Source organism: Coregonus lavaretus (assembly GCF_964263955.1).
Source record: "Coregonus lavaretus genome assembly, chromosome: 8".
Lineage (NCBI taxonomy): Eukaryota > Metazoa > Chordata > Actinopteri > Salmoniformes > Salmonidae > Coregonus > Coregonus lavaretus.
The window spans coordinates 23,997,095-24,014,909 of record NC_139995.1 but is presented as its reverse complement, the minus strand read 5'-3'; the positions used below and the strand labels follow the sequence as shown (position 1 = coordinate 24,014,909).

Here is a 17,815-nt window from a genome sequence, read left to right as displayed (position 1 = left end):
TCTGTGATTTATTTAGAATTCATGGCACACGATACGCCATCCCATCTGGTTTGGACTATCATTTGTTTTTCAACAGGACAATGACCCTAAAACCACCTCCAGGCTGTGTAAGGGCTATTTGACCAAGAAGGAGAGTGATAGAGTGCTGCATCAGATGACCTGGCCTCCACAATCACCCGACCTCAACCCAGTTGAGATGGTTTGGGATGAGTTGGATCGCAGAGTGAAGGAAAAGCAGCCAACAAGTGCTCAGCATATGTGGGAACTCCTTCAAGTGTTGGAAAAGCATTCCTCATGAAGCTGGTTGAGAGAAAGCCAAGAGTGTGCAAAGCTGGCATCAAGGTAAAGGGTGGCTACTTTGAAGAATCCAAAATATATTTTGATTTGTTTAACACTTTTTTGGTTACTACATGATTCCATATGTGTTATTTCATAGTTTTGATGTCTTCACTATTATCCTACAATGTAAAAAATAGTAAAAACAAAGAAAAACCCTTGAATGAGTAGGTGTGTCCAAACTTTTGACTGGTACTATATATATATATATATATATATATATATATATATATATATATATAGTGACAATCCTCTTCAAGGTTAGGAGCGTTTGTACAAAATCACCACAGAAAGAGTTATTTCGAACAGGACAGTACCTGATCGTTTGTTTCTCTTTGGCTCTAACAGATCCTACCCCAGGCCATCGCCCTGGGAAGCTGGAACCCCTTCTCTCAAAACCCCCTGTAGTTCTTCTGCACTAAAATCTCTGACACCCAAAACTTCTCTGCTGCTGCTACTACCAATTCAATCTTCTGGGTATTCCTTTCCATCTATGCAGTAAAATTAATGACCATCGCAAATAAAGCCAAGAAGCCAACCTTACTAAAGCACAAACTGTTCGGGTCACTCTGTACTGGCCTACTACTCACAGGGATCCTCTCAGGCTCCCTCGCCCTTTGCCCACCATCCTTTTCTTTCCTCACTGCCTCAGCATGACACTTTCTGCACTTCTTACCCTGGAAACTCCAACCTCTCACTCGCACAGGATATTTCTGATCCCCTGAAACTACACACTCCTTTGTGCTATGCTCCTGCACACTTCTCACACCTCGGAATCTCCCTCCTACATACTGCTGCAACATGACCATAAACTTGGCACCTGAAACACCGTAGTGGGTTCAGAACAAAAGCTCTCATGGGATAACGTCTATACCCTAGCATGACTTTATCCAGCAAACACTCTGCATCAAAACTCAGAAGGACAGACAGGGTCTCCTCCGTCTCGCGCTCGCCACCGGGTCTGTGTCACACCAAACGGCATGCATCACAGACACCAAGGTACCTCAACTTCAGTCGATCTACCTCAACACTCAACGCCACCCCAGTTATCACTCCTTTCAGCAGCGCTCTTTTCCGGAGAGCAAAGCAGGACACAGCTCTCGTTCAATTTCTGAGAGCTCACTATCCGTCGACTTTTCAGGGTTTTCAGGAGCGTAATGTAATAACCTCGCCTGTACTTGACTCAAAGGAGAAGGTACTCGGCTTGTAATTCACAGATGTCGGTTTGGGTTTGAACCCCTCGCCCTTCTTTTTGCCTCACGTCATATCGCCATCCGCCATCTTCTTTCTGCTCCAACGATGAGTCTTGTTATTGTTTCAACTTTCTTTAAAGTCTCACTGCCTCCTTCTCACAAATGATCCCAAAAATATAAAAATTAAATAAAGTTGGTTCAACACAGTGGCGGGTCATTTTGACCCTAGGACAACGGGAGGGTTAAAGCTAGAATCCTTAGGCCTAGGGCTCTATTCAATCTATAAAGCGGAAGCGTTACAGATTCAACTATTTAAATTCCAAGGTAATTTCCGATTGAGCCGTCAAACCAAATCAAATGTTATTTATCACATGCGCCGAATACAACAGTTGTAGACCTTACAGTGAAATACAAGCCCTTAACCAACAATGCAGTTTTAAGAAAGAATACCAAAAAAAATCATAAAAAATATAATATAAAATCATATGAAATAAAAGTAACAAATAATTGAAGAGCAGCAGTAGAAATAACAATAGCGAGGCTATTTACAGGGGGTACCGGTACCGAGTCAATGTGCGGGGGCACCGGTTAGTCGAGGTAATTGAGGTAATATCTACATGTAGGTAGAGCTATTAAAGTGACTATGCATGGATAATAAACAGAGAGTAGCAGCAGCGTAAAAGGGGTGGGGGGGCAATTCAAATAGTCTGGGTAGCCATGATTAGATGTTCAGGAGTCTTATGGCTTTGGGGTAGAAGCTGTTTAGAAGCCTCTTGGACCTAGACTTGGCTCTCCGGTACCGCTTGCCGTGCGGTAGAAGAGAGAACAGTCTATGACTAGGGTGGCTGGAGTCTTTGACAATTTGTAGGGCCTTCCTCTGACACCACGTGGTATAGAGGTCCTGGATGGCAGGAAGCTTGGCCCCAGTGATGTACTGAGCCGTACGCACTACCCTCTGTAGTGCCTTGAGGGTCGGAGGCCGAGCAGTTGCCATACCAGGCAGTGATGCAACCAGTCAGGATGCTCTCGATGTTGCAGCTGTAGAACTTCTTGAGGATCTGAGGACCAATGCCAAATCTTTTCAGTCTCCTTAGGGGGAATAGATTTTGTTGTGCCCTCTTCACGACTGTCTTGGTGTGCTTGGACCATGTTAGTTTATTGGTGATGTGGACACCAAGGAACTTGAAGCTCTCAACCTGCTCCACTACAGCCAGTCGATGAGAATGGGGGCGTGCTCAGTCCTCTTCTTTTTTTACCTGTAGTCCACAAGCATCTCCTTTGATCACGTTGAGGGAGAGGTCGTTGTCCTGGCACCACTCGGCCAGGTCTCTGACCTCCTCCCTATAGGCTGTCTCGTTGTTGTCAGTGATCAGGCCTACCACTGTTGTGTCATCAGCAAACTTAATGATGGTGTTGGAGTCGTGCCTGGCCATGCAGTCATGAGTGAACAGGGAGTACAGGAGGGGACTGAGCACGCACCCCTGAGGGGCCCCTGTGTTGAGGATCAGCGTGGCGGATGTGTTGTTACCTACTCTTACCACCTGGGGGTGGCCCTTCAGGAAGTCCAGGATCCAGTTGCAGAAGGAGGTGTTTAGTCCCAGGGTCCTTAGCTTAGTGATGAGCTTTGAGGGCACAATGGTGTTGAACGCTGAGCTGTAGTCAATGAATAGCATTCTCACATAGGTGTTCCTTTTGTCCAGGTGTGAAAGGGCAGTGTGGAGCGCTATAGAGATTGCATCATCTGTGGATCTGTTGGGACGGTATGCAAATTGGAGTGGGTCTAGGGTTTCTGGGATAATGGTGTTGATGTGAGCCATGGCCAGCCTTTCAAAGCACTTCATGGCTACAGACATGAGTGCTACGGGTCGGTAGTCATTTAGGCAGGTTACCTTAGTGTTCTTGGGCACAGGGACTATGGTGGTCTGCTTGAAACATGTTGGTATTACAGACTCAGACAGGGAGAGGTTGAAAATGTTAGTGAAGACACTTGCCAGTTGGTCAGCGCATGCTCGGAGTACATGTCCTGGTAATCTGTCTGGCCCTGCGGCCTTGTGAATGTTGACCTGTTTAAAGGTCTTACTCACATCGGCTATGGAGAGCGTGATGCTCTCATGCATGTTTCAGTGTTACTTGCCTCGCAGCGAGCATAGAAGTAATTTTGTCACGGGCTGATGTGGATGTGGTGTTGGAGTCAGGCGCAGGACACAGAAGCTTAGTCCAACAGACTTTACTTGTCAAAACACGACAATACAAAAATAACGGGCCTCAACACAACGGAGGCGAGCGATTACGCATACTGTGCGTCAATACACAAAATCCAAGTGATTACGCATATACGAATCACCAACGGACAGGCGGACAACAACACACAACTACAAACAAAACCAAAGGAAACTTATAGGTGACATAATCAATACGTGATATGGAACAGGTGCACTAATCAGACAAAACCAAACAAACATAGAGAACATCAAACGGTAGCAGCTAGTACTCCGGAGACGACGAACGTCGAAGCCTGCGCGAACAAGGAGGAGGAGCAGTCTCGGCGGAATTCGTGACAGTACCCCCCCTTGATGAGCGGCTCCAGCCGTGCGCTGACTCCGGCCTCGGGGACGGCCAGGAGGACGTGGAGCAGGGCGCGTAGGATGACTACGGTGGAACTCAGTCAGGAGGGATGGATCTAAAATGTCCCGCCTAGGCACCCAGCACCGTTCCTCCGGACCGTACCCCTCCCACTCCACGAGATATTGTAGACCCCCCATCCGACGTCTCGAATCCACGATGGACCGGACTGAGTACGCCGGAGCCCCCTCGATGTCCAGTGGGGGCGGAGGGGTCTCTCTTATCTCACTCTCCTGGAGTGGACCAGCTACCACCGGCCTGACGAGGGTTCAATCTCCTAGCTGCCCGGATGTACTCCAGATTACGATGGTCAGTCAGAATGAGAAAAGGGTGTTGAGCCCCCTCAAGCCAATGCCTCCACACCTTTAGGGCTTGAACCACGGCTAACAGCTCCCTGTCCCCTACGTCATAATTACGCTCCACCGGGCTGAGCTTTTTAGAATAAAAAGCGCAGGGACGGAGCTTAGGAGGCGTGACGGAGCGTTGCGACAGTACTGCCCCAATACCGGCCTATGACGCGTCCACCTCTACCTGGAATGCTAAAGTGGGGTCCGGGTGCGCCAGCACCGGAGCCGAAGTGAACAGGTCCTTCAGTTTACAAAACGCCCTGTCCGCTTCAGCCGACCACTGCAAACGCACCGGGCCCCCCTTCAGCAGGGAAATAATGGGAGCTGCCACCTGTCCAAAACCCCGGATAAACCTCCGGTAGTAATTGGCAAAACCCCAAAACTGCTGCACCTCTTTAACAGTGGTTGAGGTTTGCCAGTTACGCACGGCTGACACCCGGTCAACCTCCATCTTCACCCCTGACGCGGACAACCGATGACCCAAGAAGGAGATGGACTCCTGGAAAAACAGACATTTCTCTGCCTTGACATACAGGTCATGCTCCAACAGCCTACCCAACACTCGGCGCACCAGGGCTACATGCTCGGCTCGGGTAGCAGAGTACACTAGGATGTCGTCAATGTACACTACCACTCCCTGCCCATGCAGGTCCCGGAAGATCTCGTCCACAAATGATTGGAAGACTGAAGGAGCATTCATTAACCCGTATGGCATGACAAGATACTCATAATGACCTGAGGTGGTACTAAATGCCGTCTTCCATTCATCTCACTCCCTAATGCACACCAAGTTATAAGCGCTCCTGAGATCCAGTTTTGTGAAGAAACGCGCTCCGCGTAATGATTCAGTCATACTCTCAATCAGAGGTAGAGGGTAACTGTATTTCACAGTGATCTGATTGAGACTACGATAATCAATACACGGGCGCAAACCTCCATCCTTTTTCTTCACAAAAAAGAAACTCGAGGACGCAGGGGAAGTGGAGGGCCGTATGTATCCCTGTCTCAGGGACTCAGCTATGTATGTTTCCATAGCCGCCGTCTCCTCTTGAGACAGAGGATACACATGGCTCCGCGGAAGTGCCGCACCTGTCTGGAGGTTTATCGCACAATCTCCCTGTCTATGAGGTGGCAATCGCGTCGCCCTCGTCTTGCTGAACACGAGTGCCAAATCCTCATACTCAGGGGGAATGTGTATTGCGGGCACTTGGTTCGGACTGTCCACCGTGGTCGCCCCAACGGAAACACCTAAACATCGCCCAACACACTGGCCAGACCATTCCTTGAGAGCCCTCTGTTGCCACGAAATGGTGGGGTCATGGGTGATTAACCAAGGAAGCCCCAGCACCACGGGATACGCAGGAGAGTCAATTAGGTACAACTGAATAATCTCCTCATGACCCCCCTGCGTCTTCATCTTTAGTGGCGCTGTGACCTCCCTAATCAACCCAGATCCCAACGGGTGGCTATCTAGGGCATGGACAGGAAAGGGTGCATCAAAGGGCAGGAGGGGAATCCCTAACTTAGAACAAAATTTCCGATCAATAAAATTCCCAGCTGCTCCTGAATCGACTAGCGCCTTATGCTGGGAATGAGATGCAACCTGAGGAAATACCACAGGTATACACAAGTGAATAACAGAGAGCTCTGGGTGAGTGGGGCGCCTACTCACCTGAAATGACTCCCCAGTGCGCGACCTGTTGCCTCGATTCCTTGGAGACCCTCCCCAGCACCTAGCCGCAGTGTGTCCTCCACGGCCACAGCTGGGGCAGGGGACGGCCCCCCTCGGGTTCTCTCTCCTTCTCTCTCTAGCGCCAGCACCCCCGAGCTCCATTGGGCTCGGCTCGGAGGTGCTGGGGGATGGAATGGACGGCCCCATCTCGGGATGTCCGCGGGTGGCCAGCAGAAGCTTAGTCCAACAGACTTTACTTGTCAAAACACGACAATACAAAAATAACGGGCCTCAACACAACGGAGGCGAGCGATTACGCATACTGTGCGTCAATACACAAAATCCAAGTGATTACGCAAATACGAATCACCAACGGAAAGGCGGACAACAACACACAACTACAAACAAAACCAAAGGAAACTTATAGGTGACATAATCAATACGTGATATGGAACAGGTGCACTAATCAGACAAAACCAAACAAACATAGAGAACATCAAACGGTAGCAGCTAGTACTCCGGAGACCACGAACGCCGAAGCCTGCCCGAAAAAGGAGGAGGAGCAGTCTCGGCGGAATTCGTGACAAATTTAGCTCGTCTGGTAGGCTCGTGTCACTGGGCAGCTTGCGGCTGTGCTTCCTTTTGTAGTCTGTAATAGTTTGCAAGCCCTGCCACATCAGACGAGCGTCGGAGCCGGTGTAGTACGATTCGATCTTAGTCCTGTATTGACGCTTTGCCTGTTTGATGGTTCTTCGGAGGGCATAGCGGGATTTCTTATATGCTTCCGGTTTAGAGTCCCGCTCCTTGAAAGAGGCAGCTCTACCCTTTATCTCAGTGCAGATGTTGCCTGTAATCCATGACTTCTGGTTGGGGTATGTACGTACAGTCACTGTGGGGAAGACATCATCGATGCACTTATTGATGAAGCCAGTGACTGATGTGGTGTACTCCTCAATGCCATCGGAAGAATCCCAGAACATATATATGATATATGATATGATATGCCATTTAGCAGACACTTTTATCCAAAGCGACTTACAGTCATGCTTGCATAATTTTTTTGTTTGTTGTGTGTATGGGTGGTCCCGGGGATCTAACCCACTACCTTAGCGTTACAAGCGCCGTGCTCTACCAGCTGAGCTACAGAGGACCAGTCTGTATTCCAGTCTGTGCTAGTAAAACAGTCCTGTAGCTTAACATCTGCTTCATCTGACCACTTTTTTTTTGACCGAGTCATTGGTGCTTCGTGCTTTAGTTTTTGCTTGTAAGCAGGAATCAGGAGGATAGAATTATGGTCAGATTTGCCAAATGGAGGGTGAGGGAGAGCTTTGTACGTGTCTCTGTGTGTGGAGTAAAGGTGGTCTAGAGTTTTTTTCCCTCTGGTTGCACATTTAACATGCTGGTAGAAATGAGGTAAAACGGATTTAAGTTTCCCTGCATTAAAGTCCCCGGCCACTAGGAGCGCTGCCTCTGGATGAGCGTTTTCCTGTTTGCTGATGGCTGTTTACAGTTCATTGAGTGCGGTCTTAGTGTCAGCATCGGTTTGTGGTGGTAAATAGACAGCTACGAAGAGTATAGATGAAAACTCGCTTGGTAGATAGTGTGGTCTACAGCTTATCATGAGATACTCTACCTCAGGCGAGCAAAACCTTGAGACTTCCTTAGATATCGTGCACCAGCTGTTGTTTACAAATATACATAGACCGCCACCCCTTGTCTTACCAGAGGCTGCTGTTCTATCCTGCCGATACAGTGTATAACCTGCCAGCTGTATGTTATTCATGTCTTTGTTCAGCCACGACTCTGTGAAACATAAGATATTACAGTTTTTAATGTCCCGTTGTTAGGATATTCGTGCCTGTAGTTCGTCCACTTTATTATCAAGCGATTGTAAGTTGGCCAATAGTATCGATGGCAAAGGCAGATTAGCCACACATCGCCGGCTCCTTACCAAGCACCCCGATCTCCTTCCGCGATATCTCCTTTTCTTTCTACTGCGAATTACGGGGATGAGGGCCCTGTCGGGTGTCTGGAGAAAATCCCTCTCGTCCGACTCGTTAAATAAAAATTATTTGTCCAGTTGAAGGTGAGTAATCGCTGTTCTGATGTCCAGAAGCTCTTTTCGGTCATAAGAGACGGTAGCAGCAACATTATGTACAAAATAAGTTGTCAAATCGGTGAGCAGCTGCTCTTGATCATTGTCACGAAGCCACATCCATCCAGCCACATTCATCCCACTTGCGTTAGAAGTTTAGAACGATAAAGTGTAGGCTATATAGAAACAAAGACTCAAAATCATAAAAAAAAAGGATTTGTATCGGCCTAATCAAGTTGGAGATTACATCTCACATTCCAGTGTTCAAACTTGTAAACAAGGCTGCATGGAATTTTTCTTAATGCGACTGCGTGCAGCCAATGGCAATGTCAGCTTTACACCGCCAAAACAACCGCTATACAGATGTCGGTTAATTGAAACAATAACAAATTGGTCATAACAAAGCAGGTTTTAGTAAAAAGCTGAGGGAGGGCCTGGAGAAATGTAACCACTCTAAAATTCACAGGCAGAGTTATGAATTCAATATTATATATCAACATTATAGTTTTAACCATGTTTTGAGGCTATATAGTGTTTGTTTACATTTACAATGTTTACAAACATTGGAGTAAAACAGCTTATATTTTGGGTTCTGAGGGGTATACTACAAAGCAGGATCAAGGAGTTAGCCAGCTAACTTGTCTAAATATTCTGATAAAAACATTTTATTTTTTAGAAAGATAAGCTTGAAATGGGCATGGTCTAATTTACTCAAAAACCAAAAACACATATCTAAGTTTAGCTTTCTTAATGAACCAGAAAATCAGTAGATATTTCTGTTTTTGTATTGAAGTTATCTGGCCAACTCATAGATCCTGCTTTGTAGTATACACCTTTGAACTAAGCTCATGAAGCATTTATAAGTTGTATTCTTCAAGAATCAATCGGTATATATCATTAATTTGTAAGTCAAAAAATTGATGTAGCAGTTAAGAATTCTAGCTTTAATGTGATATGATTATATATGATGTATTAGAGAGACAAATAATCCTGATGCTCCATTCTCCTTTAATGTGAGAATCTCTGTGAGGCTGGATAGTTATGAAAATCAGACTCCTGAAGCATGCAGCCAGCCCAGACTGAACCCTGGTGATGAACTGGACACAGTCCTTGCGTGAGCTGCCTCAGCTCTCTCTGCGGCACAAGCAGGTAAGTAGCCAAGCTCTTCTCCAGTCCCAGCGTCAAGGCCGTCGGCTGCCATGACAACTGGAGCTCTGCCACCATGGTAACAGCAGCCTGTGAAACCTCCTTTGAAATATGACGAAGCAGTATGCTGAATCGTAGGATGTACAGTTTTAGTCAGGGATGATAAATAACATTAAAAGGTGTTGATATTTACTGGCCACAGCAGCTGCTACACCAACACCAGACAACATAGACTTAAACATCACAATTCTAGAGCCAAAGAGCAAAGAGCACTGCAATATTTACTATGGATGGACCAGTCCATATACAATACATGTTTTCAGTAAAACTTTATTTTTTCAGTGCATAAACAGAACACCATGTCAAGGTCATTTTCTTTTAAACTACTTAGAATCTTATTTTTTTTACATAAAAAAATAATGGAGCAATTTATATATCTCTATTTTCTTCCCGAAAGAGCACTCAGTGAGTATTTATAAAGGTGCTGTACAATATATAAACATTTACATCTACTGTACCCACATAATGTAGAAAGACCACAAGGATTCCTTTTTCTTTTAAAGCAATGCAAGGCCACAATATGATACAGAGACAAGACATGAGACTGGGTATAAATGAATATGAGGGGGTATACAACGGTGCAGAATACATAAGTACAACGAGACATTAATGAACTATTTCTGGTTTGTAACATGTACTTGCTACTAGCAGCTTCAAGGAACACTGGAGGTTGAGCGTGCTCATTCATTCAACCAACAATCTATTGCACAGAAAACACCACTGGTTGGCTCATAATGTACACAGTATGTTCTATCAGTGGCCTGGACCTTTAGAGTCTGTGCTTCCTGTATAGAAAATCCACTCTATCATCACACACTGGACCAAATTCAGAGCACTGTTGATATCCGGTCAATTCTGGCTCTGTGAAATCTTAACTTTATCACACGTCATCATTTGCTACTTTAGTGCATTCCCTGAGCTCAGTTATAAACATGTCTTGATCCAAACCGCTTTAGCGCCTGGATGGACAACTTTTGACAACTTATGTCCACTCCGTTGTCTGACGATGTATGACCCCCATACAAAAACAATATACTCAATCAGTTTTTGACAGATATTACATTTCTGTCTGAATGCAGCCATACCTAGCCTACTCTGGTGTTTAACACAATCACATGCCAAAATTAATTGCAGAAAAACAACTATTTGAAATGATGATATTGGCCATCAACAGTAAAACTTAATCAAGGGATATGGTTCTGGTCATTTCATAAATAAAAAATAATTTTGGCCTTTAATAACAGATAAGTTAGTTATCAGAATCGGTGCTATTAGCATTGTAATGAAATGGCAACAATGTTAGGCATCCCAAATGGTTATTTTCAAAGGAATCAAGATTCTCAGAAAAGAAACAAAAAGTGGTCATATTGTAATCCTACAAGTAAAGGTGTAGTGCAATAGAATTCATATTGGTAAACACCTCAACGTTAGTTTCCGTAAAAAATTAAGATGTTCACATATACAGTATTCCCACAATATAACACATTTGGAGCAATGCCAATTCTGACACATATGCCACACATATGGCAATCTGCAAGTAGTAGCTACTGTACTATATATATTTCATGAACAATGAAGACCCATGGCAGTTGCTACCACTAAAATACATTAGAAAGGATGATGCAAGATGATTCAGGATGATCCTTTGTACTCTATATCAAAACATGGAATGGCTCAGTACGGCTACATACAGTATACATATATATATATATATTAATCTATCATTTGAATAAGTTACACATAGATTATCATAAACATGGTAAACAATATCATACACATGGTAAACAATATCTCAAACCACAAGTTTCTGGTCTTTTTTAATGATATATTTGTATTCAGGAGTCATGTCTTAGAACAGTCTAGAATCCTTAGTAAAGCTAATGCTTTCTGAATAAAGTCTGAAATCTCTACATGGTGTTCAGGTCAGAACTTCGGCATCAGTATTTGCACATCAGGAGAAAGGATCATCCTCAGTGGAGTGGAAAAGGCGTGCAATAAAACAAACATATGGACTGCATGCAGTTGAGCAAATCCCCTGGAAAAAGAGTGCCATGTCAAAAGGCCAGTCCCAAGGCCCTTGCTGTAGGTATCCAACATGAAAATTCAACTCTTACTGACAGCCACGCTTTGAGTGGGTTAAAGACCTTTCTCCTTGGATGCATATGGGATACTAATTGCATTGTAATGGGTGAGGCATGGTTAGTGTTCATTCAACAAGACGTCCCAGAATTGGCACATGATCACATTCTTGAAGTGTTACTGACTGGCAAGGCCCTGAACATGCCAAACATGCATACGGCCCAGATCAGAGATGTCTGAAGCAGCACACGAGGCAGGAAGAGAGGAAGTGAGATGACAGCGTTGGCGATACATGCCATACACAATGTCAAAGGCCAATAGAGGTTAAAAAATACCTCTTAATGGACACAGCTGGACATGACACATGGCCAATAATGTTGCGATTCCTCGTCCATCCCTCTCATCTGAGAAAAAACTGACAGCATGTTGTGGTTGTGGTACAGCTTAAGTCTGTGTGATTATGTATCAACACAGTGTTATCCATACTGTATCAGTAAGTGGGGTCGCGCAGCACCTCAGCCTGGGAGAGGATTCTGGCTGAGCTGGGCACTTTCCAGGGGCCAGGGCTAATGGGACCCTTTTGGCTCTGAGCATCCTCCTGAACATCATTTGGGGAGGCCCCTGTGTCTTTTCTGATCCTCTCCTCTGTTGGGGATAACACATAGTCTTTTCTACTGCTTTCCTCTGTTGTAGAGGCTCCAGAATCTTTTCTAGTATTTTCCTCTTTTGAGGAAGCCCCTGTGTCTTTTTTCCTTTTCTCCTCTTTGCGTTTTTCCTTTTCCTTTTCCCCGTCTCTCAGAATATCTCTCCTTGCCCCCGTCTCCAGAGGGGTTGGTCTGTGATGTCCTGCCTCTGTCCCGACCCTCTTTCGAATACTGGCCTGCTCATGGGCAGCCTTGGTAGTTCCCCCTCCCCACTCTCTCTCCTGTGTGCTTTTCCTGCCCTTTGAATCCCCCCTTTTGCCATTTTTGTTTTCCTCAAAGGGCTCCTTGCTGGAAAGGTCCTTTGATGTGCTCTGCTGTACCTGCTGTTTCTTTACGTGTGGCTGGCTCAAGACTTCGTGTCCTTCTCGAGGGAACTTCCTGGGGCTGGGTGACCGACTTCCTTTCTGAGGGTAAGACTTCCTGTCCTTGCTTGTCACTGCTTCCTGGGTCTTCCTCTCAGCCTTTTTTGGACTGTGTGAGCGCTCTTTGAATGTTTCACCTGTTGTCTTTTGGCTGCTGGACTCCTTGTAGCCTTTAGACCTGGTATGACCTGGTTTGACCTTATAGAGGTTGATCTGCTCAGGGGTGATGGGAGAGAGCCTGTCTGCCTGCCTGTCTGCCCACTCTCCATTCCACTTCACTGAGCCACTGCCCCTGCTGGTCTGGGGGTGGGGTGTTCGGGGGGACAGGAAGTTCCAGTCAGGTGTCTCACTGGTGAAAGGGTAGGAACCTGAGATGGAGGTGCAGGTGGAGAATGGAGAAGAGAGGAGTGATGTCTCGGAGACAAGCGCCTCTCTTGGAAAACGTATGGGTGAAGTGACGGTTGGATCCAACTTACCTAGAAGTAAAATATGTTATTACACAGATGTAAAATATATATAGAGAGGCTCACATATCCTCATGATAGTAACAAGTAACGTACAAGAGCAGAATTCAGATTCTATAGTCTAGACAGATGAAAGGAGGAAGCAAGAAGGAAATGAGAATGGAATTACCAAGTTAAAAGAGGACAGGCCAGTAAAAGCAGTGAAGTGGTTAATGGTGGTGCTCGTTTGAGTAGTAGCACATAGTAGAGGGGACGCTATCACCTGCAGCAGGGGGAAGAGAGGAAGTGCCAAGAGTAAGCAGTTATAGACAGCAGAGCACTCCATCCATGAAACAAGCATCCCCAACACAGGCACTCAATTTGAGTGACATTTCACATTAACAGAGATTTGTGCTTTTTTACAACCAAATCTCAATTTTTTAAATGTAAATGGAATGTTATAGAAGGGTACAGCATTTTTTTGTGTGATTTCACTTGTTTTTTTAGAAACGTACCCAAACCAGTGATTCATTTCCTCATCCTGGTTGTACAGCACGGGGGCTCCGAAAAAACATGAACAAAGGCTAAAAAACACACAAATATGTCCTTTTAGAAATTGAAAAGCTCTCAGTATAGTGATACAGGTCTTTAGAACATGAAATTGTGTCATTCCGAACTTTATCTGGAATGTTATATGCCATTTTGTGGCGACTCGAGCGTACCTTTCCATCCATTGTAGCAGCAGGCTACACGGAAAATGGAACAGCTGGATAGGGGAAACAGCTCGAGTCGCACAAAATGGTATATAAAGTTGCGGATAAAGTTCGGAATGACAGAATTTCATGTGTACAACATCTAAAGACCTGCATCACTATACTGAGAGCATTTCCGTTTCGAAAAGGACGTATTTAGGTGTTTTTTGAGACTTTGTTGATGTTTTTTCATGGCCCCGTCCTGCACAACGAGGATGAGGAAGTGAATTGCTGGTTTCTCAAAAACAAGTGAAATTGCAAAGAAAGTGTCTGGACCCTTCTATAACATGCCATTTACATGTTTATTCTATTCTTCTGCCATTTACTTAATGTTCGTATTCAATTTTTTTTTTTTACTATTTCTTATTGTTGTTGTATTGTTGCAAGTAAGCATTTCGTAGGAAGATGTATACCATGCGTATCCCGTACATATGACTAATAAAACTTGAAACTTGAAAAATAGAGATTTGGTTGTAAAAAAGCAAGCTTCTCCTTTAAAGGTCCAATGCAGCCATTTTTATCTCAATAGGAAACCATTTCTGGGTAACAATTAAGTACCTTACTGTGATTGTTTTCAATTAAAATTGTCAAAAAAGAACAAAAATAGCTTCTTGGCAATGAGCAATTTCTCAAGAAATAATTTTGTTAGGACTGTCTGGGAGTGGTCTGAGTGGGGAGGGGAAAACTGAAAACTAGCTGTTATTGGCAGAGAGGTTTGGAACTCTCTTTATTATTGGTCTATTAACTAATTTACCACATGGTGATGTCACCAGGCAGGCCAAAACTCCATCCCACCAAACAGGCTGAAATTTCATTAGTTGGCACTATGGTTCATTGTTTACCTAGCTGGCTGGCTCGCTAGCTAACGTTACGTGACGTGTATGATCTTATACGTTGTTTACCTAGCTAGCTAGCTAGCTACATGTCGTAACAAAAGACTCCACTATGTAAGTAACCATTTCGGGTGCGTTCATAAATTCAGTCTGAGTATGCCAGAGTGCAGAATAACTGATGAATTTATGATCGCACAACACCCGTTGAATATGGCCAGTGTCAGTAAACGTCGGCAAAAAAGCGTAATTACATTGTTGCCAGCAGAGCTGGTTAGGCTGTTTTCATGTTATCCAGAGGTAAACATTGAACCATAATCCCAATTTTGTGCCTGAAAGTAAATAGCAAGCTAGCCAATGTTAGCCAGTTAGCTTGGGTGCTTGACTGCCGTTATGAGGTCAGAACGCTCGGATCAACCCTACTCATCGGCCAGAGAATCAAGTGTGCGCTCTGAACGCTCTGAGAGCGAAGCAAGATGGGTGGGGCTAAAGCTTAAGAGGGTGTGAACGATGCTGAATGGGTGTAGACAAAGAAGAGCTCTTCACTAGGTACCAAAACATTAAAATGCCATTTTCTCAAAAGTGAGATGACAAGTTTATCAACTTTCAAAGCAGAATTACTTTCCCATTGTTCCCTTAAATGCAGTGTATAATATACCATTTTGTAGCTCTGTGTCTCAGCTTTTATCCAATGTAAAAAACACCATTTGCTATATAAGACCGAATCAAGGCGGTCGTCACATATATAAAATGCAGTAAAATCACATTTTTGACTGCACTGAGCCTTTATGATAGGGCAAATTTAGATTTCTGCCTAAATAGACATACCCAAACGTAGTTATTTTTCATGAGATGGCCATAAATAATAACTGGCAATGCTACATAGTTTTAGAAAGGTCTGGACCTCACCTTTCTGCTAAAAATAGTTATAAATTGCTGAGATGTAATCACCTTTGAGGACACCTGGTCCAATACATAGTACAAATATTATGAAAATATGAAAAATCATTAGATTTTCTTCCTATTCAACAAAAGTGGGGCAAAAGTGCTTGAAATGACTCAAATGCTTTCTAAATATAGTAAAAATCTAATTATAAATGACTTACTATAAGATTTCACATTTCTTATAACTGTAAAATAAATATGATCATACTTAGTGACAGAATAATATTGGCACAATTTCATTTAACTGTCGAAAGATAATTTTCTCCTACACGTCCACTGAGTGGCGCAGAGACACCATTCAAATGTGTGCAGACTCGTTACAACTTCAACCAAGAGAAAGTGGTATTGTTTAAATTCTATGAAATTATTTAGGATTTTTTTCCATGTTGAGAGCTCTGAATTTCACAGCGAGATGAAACCACAATTGCTGGATCCGCTAGACTGTCTCACAGGCTGGGCTCACTTGCTCAGAGGAAGAGTAAATCGATTATTTGTCTGGATAGGCCAGAAAATGTGACACGTCACTCCCTATGCAAATGTTGGGTGTGAAATCTGACACTTCAAGTCAGCTCCACTAAGAGAGTGGAAGGGGAGAGCAGACAGATGGAGCTTTCTGCCGTTATAAGGCACAGCACCTTACTGCATTCACAGAGCACTTTGTACACCAAAATGTCAGACGGAACCGGTCCAGAACCACTCAAAGTCCCCCATATGGGGGACTTAACATCTAAGAGGGAACATGAATAAACATAAATTAACATGGTAGTTAACAGGGATAGCTAAATCCTTAATTAATGTGTGTACAAAGCATTGATGCATCAGCTCATGTTAAATACTACCAACATGTTATAACACGCATCAACAAACATGTTCAAACATTTTACATCTCATACCACAAAAAAGGTAAATCTTATCTTGTAGATCTAGACTTCTGTGTACTTACTGTTGTCTTGTACCAGCCCCTGCCCTGGTCTTAACAGGAGCAGCACTTTGCTGCCCCCAGCCTGGATCAGCTCGATAGCGCGGGTATGGGTGATGCCCTGGGTCGGTTCTCCATTGATCTCCACTATCTGATCTCCCACCTGCACATACATTTTAGTCATTTAGCAGACGCTCTTATCCACAGCGACTTACAGGAGCATTAGGGTTATCGAGCATATCGACAGATTTTTCACCAAGCCGGCTCGGGGACTCGAACCAGCAACCTTTCGGTTACTTACTGGCCCAACATTCTTAACCGCTAGGCTACCTGCCACCCTACATACATACACAAACATCACATTTTGATATACATACACAAACATCACACATTTATATGATCAAATCCCCAATGGCAACAAGCCATGTTATTAGACATGTTATTATTCAATACATGTTATTACACATGTAATTAGTCTGTTATAAGATATTATGACATTGAATAATGCAAACAGTAATGTGTGTGGATATTTCCTATGGCACCGGATGTCAGACTTACGTGGATTCTCCCGTCCAGCAGAGCAGGCCCCTCCTCAGCCAGTCTCAGGATGTACAGGCCCATGTTGTACTCAGTCCCTCCCCTCAGACTGAAGCCAAAACCCCGGGATCCCCGGTCCAGCTCCACTGTGATGCAACCCTGCATGGTGCATGCGTACACACATACATATATACACACACGCATGCATGTAAGAACACACACACACACAGACACACACACACAAACACACACACATTATAACTTAAGCTGTAATTTATAGTGATGTTTTTTCTGAGTCGTATCAATTTAATTCATGTCAAATCCCTAAACACTGTACACAAACAATGACAGTAATAATGATATGAGCCTTGCCTGTTTGGGGCCTGTAACACACATTGTTCCCTGTTCGCTCAGAGGCAGTGTTTTGTAGTCGGCCCAGGTGACTCCCTCCCTTTTCTCCTCCAGATCTAGGTTATACCTAGAACAGACAACAGCATTAAGTCACACTACTATATGTATATCTTCAATAATGCACAGCAGTGTCTCCACTGTGGGGCACAGAGAACAAAGCAATTTTAATCAATCATTAAGCTGTTCTGTCTGGGTTGTTCTGCTGAAGCAGGATTTTAATCCATGTCTTGGTGTAGTAATGAGTTAGATCAGGGCCTTACCGCTCTTCCTGCATGGCTGACCTCTGACCCATAGCTCTGTGCTGAAGGGCGGGGCTCTGCTTGGCTGAGCTGGCTCCAGAGGGAGGGCCCTTGTATTCTGGA

The 17,815-nt window shown here is 44.4% G+C and overlaps 1 protein-coding gene across 1 annotated transcript in view; it reads right to left on the bottom strand.

The window, feature by feature from the left end:
- Positions 1-12,040: 12,040 nt before the first annotated feature.
- Positions 12,041-17,815, bottom strand: part of LOC311133973 (membrane-associated guanylate kinase, WW and PDZ domain-containing protein 3-like) — a gene marked incomplete at its 3' end in the record, with an annotated part of 156,031 nt that continues 150,256 nt past the window's right edge. The window contains exons 17-21 of the mRNA XM_084167599.1: positions 17,714-17,810; positions 17,415-17,520; positions 17,064-17,201; positions 16,530-16,668; positions 12,041-13,092 (exon numbers count right to left, since the gene is read on the bottom strand). Of these exons, the coding sequence (XP_084023725.1) occupies positions 12,041-13,092; positions 16,530-16,668; positions 17,064-17,201; positions 17,415-17,520; positions 17,714-17,810 (1,532 nt within the window). The remainder of the gene's footprint in view (positions 13,093-16,529; positions 16,669-17,063; positions 17,202-17,414; positions 17,521-17,713; positions 17,811-17,815) is intronic.